The sequence below is a fragment of the Octodon degus genome, unplaced genomic scaffold, assembly GCF_000260255.1.
Source record: "Octodon degus isolate 3935 unplaced genomic scaffold, OctDeg1.0 scaffold00047, whole genome shotgun sequence".
Taxonomy (NCBI): Eukaryota; Metazoa; Chordata; class Mammalia; order Rodentia; family Octodontidae; genus Octodon; species Octodon degus.
In genome coordinates this window covers 1,719,231-1,725,784 of record NW_004524623.1, presented here as the reverse complement: position 1 = coordinate 1,725,784, position 6,554 = coordinate 1,719,231, and the positions used below count along the sequence as shown (strand labels likewise).

General features: G+C 39.2%; 2 protein-coding genes across 3 annotated transcripts in view; both read right to left on the bottom strand.

Moving 5' to 3' along the window:
• Msrb3 (methionine sulfoxide reductase B3) overlaps positions 1-6,554 on the bottom strand; it is a 216,476-nt gene that overhangs the window by 137,890 nt on the left and 72,032 nt on the right. The window lies entirely within an intron of this gene.
• LOC111817041 (60S ribosomal protein L22-like) lies at positions 5,150-5,584 on the bottom strand. Its single transcript, XM_023716301.1, has 2 exons — positions 5,353-5,584; positions 5,150-5,256 (listed from the first exon to the last, which is right to left on the bottom strand). Exons 1-2 carry the CDS (start codon positions 5,582-5,584, stop codon positions 5,150-5,152), a joined length of 339 nt encoding a protein of 112 aa, XP_023572069.1.

Below are 6,554 nucleotides of genomic sequence, written 5' to 3'. Positions count from 1 at the left end.
GGAGGAGGAGAAGGAGGAGGAGAAGGAGGAGGAGGAAGAGAAAGAAGAGGAGGAGGAGGAGGAGGAAGAGGAGGAGGAGGAGGAGAAAGAAAAGGAGAAGGAGGAGAAGGAGGAGAAGGAGGAGGAGAAGGAGAAGGAGAAGGAGAAGGAGAAGGAGAAGGAGAAGGAGAAGGAGAAGGAGAAGGAGAAGGAGGAGAGGGAAAGAAGAGAAGGAGGGCTGGCCAGTTAGCTCAGCAGATTAAAGTGCCTGCTTAGGCAGACACAGAGACCCAGTTGGATCCCCGGCATGCTGTGGACAGGAATTGAGACTGGGCATGGTAGGGGGGGGCCTGTAATCCCAGCTCTTGGGTGGGTGAAAACAGGAGGATCACTATGAGGTGGATCTGTGTAGTGAGACCCTGTAGACCCTGTACTAAATACATTAAAAAAAAAAGGAGAAAAGCTGTTAGTGAAGCTGTTTGCAAGCTGCTGGAAGCTATTAAGAAAGTTGATGGGAACTGTTGGTTCACTTAGAGGAGCTTGTCATGCTGGCTTTCCCGATGAACTTAGCTGTTCTCATCATTGAAGGAGCTTAGCACCTTGTTGTCACTGAGAATGGCTATGGCTCACTTTGGAGAAGCTCTGGTCCTCACTCTGAGTATCAATTCCTGGCTACGGAGGAGAAGATGGTACTCTGCTCAGTCTCCTGGAAAAGCTTACCACACTGGTTTTCCTGGCAAGAGCTCTCCTATTCTCGCCATTGGAGGAGCTTGGAACTTCACTGTCCCCGAGAACAGCTGTGGTACCTTTCGGGGGAGATATGGTGGTTACTTTGAATGTTGCTTCCTGACTCTCTAGTTCAGATCCCTCAGCTGCTAGCACAGATCCTTCATCCCGCTGGTACAGACTTTCTAGTGTCCGCCACTGATCTTTAGGCCTTCCCAGCTCTCAGGAGCACAGTATCTGATCTCCTATGCCTTTCTCTGAAGCTCTGCATAAGTGATGCTACAGTTTGCCATCAAGTCAAACAGTAGCCTGGCCCCTTTGGATCACAGGTTCAGTGCCCACTTAGTACCTAGATGGCTGAACCCAGGGGAAAACTTCTGTGAATGAGCAGCACACTCTGGAGCTCTCAAGGCAAAGACATTCAAATTAATTTACCCTTTCACACCCTGAGCCTATAAAAGGTGAGGTCTGGCCAATTTCTTTTTTCTTTTTTATTTTATTACTACATTTTAGATGTACATAATGATCATATTCAACATATAAATTTGTACCTGTGCATGATATGCTTTTTCCCATTTCCCTACTCTCCCTTTACCCCCTCCTCTGCCCATTTACAAATGCTTTGTGCCCATTTTACTTTTTCCCATTTTACCTTTTTCACTTTTATTTCTGTTTACTTTTTTCCTTTTCCTCATTCCTTCCTTTGTTCCCCTCCCCATTTCAACATTTCCTTCTATTTCACAATATCTAATATACATTTTGGTTCCCATTTACACTTTCAATTCCTCATATCAGGGAAAGAATGTGGGATTTACATGGTGTGTCTGGTTTATTTTACTTAAGATTGTGGTCTCAAGGTGTATCCATTGACCTACGAATGTCTCAAGCTTATCCTTCTGTAACAGGAGAACAGTACTCATTTATAACCCCCACATTCCTTGTCTGTGCATCAGCTGCTGTGAACGTGGGCTGTCCGCCCGGGCTGGCCCCTCTACACCTTGCCACTATAGACGTGTGCGCATGTATCACCACAGTCGGATGCCTTTAGTCCTTTGGGAAGATGCTCCAAAAGGGACGTTTAGGGAAACGGAAACTCTAGTCCTGCTTTCCCGAGGAAGCTCCACACTGATCCCCACCGTAGCTGCACCAGTCTAAATGACTACCAACAGTGGAGAAGGCTCCTTTCTTTCTCAGGTGAGATGGAAACTCAGCACTTTTAATTTGCATCCTTTGAATAACCAACAATAGTGAACATTTTTGTATATATTTATTTGCTGTGTGTACTTCTTCATCTGAGAAATGTGTATTCATTTCAGATGCCCATTTTTGGATTGAGTCTTCAAATGTGGGGAGTCCATTTTTTTACTTCTTTATGTGATCTCGATAGTAAACCTTTGTCTGAGGAACAACTGGCAATTTTTTCCCACACTGCATGCTGTCTCTTCACTCTGGTAGCAGTTTCACTTGCTAGACAAAAGTTTTTTACTAAGATGCTCCAGTTGTTGATTTTTGTGACAGTTCCTTGTAATTAGGGTTTTGTTCAAAAGCTTTTGCCTACATCAATGTCTTCAAGAGTTCTACCTTTGGGCAGATTTAATGTTTTGGTTTTAATATTTACACCTTCCATCTATTTTGACTTTAGTGTATGGTGAAAGATATGGGTCAAATTTTAATTTTCAGTATGTGCAAAGTCAGTTTTTCCAGTGCCACCTGTTAAAGAGGCTATCTTTAATCCTGTGAATGTGTGGCACCTTTGTCAAAGGTAAGATAGCTAAATATGCTTCAGTTGGTTTTTCAACTTCTCATCTGTTCTATTGATTCTTGAAGGTTTTTTTTGCTAGTATGATGCTGTTTTTACCACAGTAGCTTTGTACTGTAATTTTAACTCTGGGGTTGTGGATCCTCCTGCCAGTCTTTGTATCCCAGAATTGCCTTTGCTATTCTAGGTCTCTTCTGGCTCCAGATTTATTTTTCTATGAAATATACTATTGGAATTCTGGTCAGAATTGCATTAAATCCGTGTGACAATTATGGGAATATGAGAGCTTCCATTATATTGCTTCTTCCTGCTCAGAGCAAGGGGTCTCTTTCCATTTGCTGATGTCCTCTTAGATATTCTTCTTCAGAGTACGGCAGCTATCAGTGTAGACATCTTTTACTTTCTTCATTAGACTTATTCCTAAGCATTTTATTGCTTGGGATTCTCTTTGAAAGGGTGTGATTTCCCCAATTTATCTGTCAGTGAGTTTGTTATTCCTGTACATGAAGGCTATTGCTTTCTGAGAGTTGATTCTTTATCCTGCTATGCTACTGAATTTGGTTACTAAATCTAGAAGTCTTTTGGTGGAGTTTTTGTAGTTTTTCATGCAAAATATTATATCATCCAAAAATAATGATAATTTAACCTCTTCCTTTCCTATTTTTAGTCCTTTTATTTCTTTCTCTTTTCTAATTGCTCTGTTTCTATAATCATATTGAATAACAGTGGTGACACTGGCCATACTTGCTTTTTTCCCGATTTTAGAGTAAAAACTCAGTTTTTGTCAGTTTGGTATGGTGTTGGTGCTTGGTTTGTCATAGATGGGCTTTTATCAAATTGAGATAAAGATTGTCTGTTTCAATTTTCTATACGGGTTTTAATTTGATGGGTGCTGAACTTTGTCAAAAGCTTTTCCTTTATTTATTTATTTATTTATTTATTTATTTATTTATTTATTTTTAGGGAAGGGTCTACAGGGTGTACTACATCAGACTCATAGTGATCCACCTGTTTGTAGCCTCCCAAGAGCTGGGATTATAAGCGTATGCTACCATGCCAGTCTCAACTGCTGTCTCAGCACACCCCAGAGGCAGGCCCAGGGATAAAATCCCTGGCCCCTGCACCTGTCTGCAGGTGCTTTAATCTGCTGAGCTATTTAGCTGGCCCTTTTCTGCATCTATTGAGATGATCATAAGATTTTTGTCCTAGTTTATGTTAATGTATATTAATTTGTGTACCCTAAACTATCACCACATCCCTGGGATGAAGCCCCTTGGTCACAGTGTATAATCTTAATGATTTCCTGCATTATGTTTGCCAGTATCTTATTGAGGACTTTTGTGTCCATGTTCTTTAAGGAGATTTGTCTGTAGTTGTCTTCTTAGTTAGGTCCTTCTCTGGTCTTGATATCAGAGTAATGCTTACTTCTTGGAATGAATTAGGGAATACTGTCTCTCTTTCAATTTCATTAAAGAGTTTGAGAAGTAGTGGTATTAGGTCTTCTCTGAATTTCTTGAAGAATTGAGCAGTGAATCTGTCATTGCTGGTAGGCTTTTAATTATATTTTCAATTTCACCAATGGATATTAGTTTATTTCGGGTTTTTATATCTTCTTGATTCAGTTTTGATAATTTGTATATATCTAAGAATCTGCCCTTTTCTTCTGTTTTCTGTCTTATTAGAACACTGGTTCTTGGCATAGGTATTATTGATCCTATAGCTTTCTGCAGGATCTGTTCTGTTTTCATCCTTTTCATTTCCAATTGTGTGGATGAGTCTTCTCTTTCCTTTTTTTGATAAGGTTGCCTAAAGCTTTGTCAATTTTATTTACTCTTTCAAAGAACCAACTCTTTCATTCATTGATTCTTTGCAATGCTTTCTTAGTCTTCATTGTGTTAATTTCTGCTCTGATCTTTATAATTTCCTCCATCATATGAGTTTTTTGTTTGGCCTGCTGTTCTTTTTCTAGAAGTTTGAGGTTCAACATTAAGTTATTTCAGTTTGCTCTGTTTCCCTGACAAGGGTATTCATGGCAATAAATTCCTTCATAGGACTGCTTTCATTGTGTCCCATAAGTTCTAATATGTTGTACTGTCATTTTCATTTAATTGTAGAAACTGTCTAATTTCTGCTTTAATTTCATCTGTGACCAATTGGTTGTTCAGGAGGGGGTTAATTTCCATGTGTTTATAAAGTTCTTGTGGTTTCTTTTGCCAATTATTTCCAAATCACTGCACTATCATCTGATAATATGCATGGCAAAATTTTAATTCCTCTGCCTTTACTTAAGCATGTTTATTGAGCTAGTACATAGTCTATTTTGAAGAACATACTTTGTCCAGCTGAGGAATTATGTGTATTCTTATGTTTTGAGTGGAACATTGTGTAAACATCTGTTATGCCCATTTGTTAAAAAATATGGTTCAGTTCTAATGTTTCATTGTTGATTTTTTTGTCTAGTTGATCTATTTGTGATATTGGGGTATTGAGGTCCTCCCATCAAATGGAATTAGTGCTCATTTGATATTTCATGTCAGCTAATATTTGTTTTATATGGTTGGGTACATTTGTTTTCTGTTTTTTGTTTTCTTTTGGCTCTCAAGTTTTATTCAAGAACTCATTAAAAATATTCCAGACAAAGGAGCTTTAATCCTCATCTTCCTCCTCCTCTTTGTCCTGGTTAATCTAGAAGTAATGTAATTCATAACTCTCTTTGCTGCTAGCAACTACATGCAACCAGTCACACAGATTATTCTTCTTCAAATATTTTGTAGTGAGATATTTCAAATACCAGGAATGATGGTATACACCTGATAGCCAAGAATTATGGGAGGTTGAAGCAAGAAGATCCCAGGTTCAAGTCCCAACTGAGGAAGTCAGCAAGAACCTTTTGGAAAAAGGTCCTTCAGAAGTCACGGGGATCTTGCTCTTGCTCCTTTCAATGGTGACCATCCCTCCACCAAGATTCCTGGCTTTGCCATTCACCTTGATTCTTTCCTGGAGAAACTGCTCAAAACTGGTAGCATCCATAATACCATTTTCTACAGGATGTGTGCAATCAAGGGTGAACTTCAGGATCTGCCTCTTTCTTTTGTTGCCCTTCGTCACAAGCTTTTTCATAGGTGCCACAGTGGCCAAGGAATCAGAAATCTAGTTGGGTACATTTGATATTTGTTTCATATATATTTATAATTGTTATCTTGTCCTCTTGGTTTGCTACCTATCCAAGGATATAGTTGTAGGAAGAAGCTCAACCTGAAATTGGTCATATGTGTAGGGGCAACACAAGGACATAGTGCCTAAAGTAATCAAGCTACCTCAGTGCTGAGAAAAATCATCTTGCCTGAGACATTTAGTCATTGGTTGCTAGGGAACCCTGTATGTGTGATATTAACTTTGTCAAATGTATAAATGCCCCTATAATGGTTGTCCAGTTCCTCTTCTCTCATCAGGAGAGTGTTCCACCTGACCTCAGCTTTCATCTCCTGTCTATATTTTCTTCATACCCTTGTTTTTCCTGGGGACCACTGAAAGCTGTGTGGTTAAGTGAACTTGTTTCTTTTAACCAGTCTTGGCTTAAAATTCACTTTGTCTGAAGGTTCTACAATCTGAGATACAGGATCTCAGGATAAATCCTGAGGGGATTTCACTGACCTTCTCAGACCAAAAAGCTACAACTCTTGTTGCATAGGTCCTGCTTTACCTTGGTCTTAACCATCCAGTAGAAAAGTATGAAGACAAAATATAGGAAGTAAAGCCATGCTGTTATGTTGAGCTGTGGGGGACTCAGGTCAATAATTTCTGACATTGCCAGTTGAACAGAAGACCTAATGCTATTATGGGCTACTGGACTCTTTTAGAATATTTTGCTGAGTTTACACACCTATAATATTCAATAACAGAACTTAGAAAAAAATTGGGTAGACAGATGAATGTCTATTTTGTATCTGTGTATTCAAAGTGGTTAGGATAGATATATAGTTGCATTCTCTTAATGAATAGAATGATTTGTTCTAGTGGTGTTTGTAAATAGGATCTCAAGTCCGCATCTTGTACAGCAATTAACCACTAAGAAGAATATATGCAGTGT

Bases quoted from the DNA above. Each gene is read 5' to 3' on its own strand.
- LOC111817041 (XM_023716301.1), bottom strand. From the start codon at position 5,584: ATGAAAAAGCTTGTGACGAAGGGCAACAAAAGAAAGAGGCAGATCCTG. The intron at 5,257-5,352 runs GGTTCTTGCTGA...ACCATCATTCCT, and splicing joins TGAAGGACCTTTTTCCAAAA to GGTATTTGAAATATCTCACT.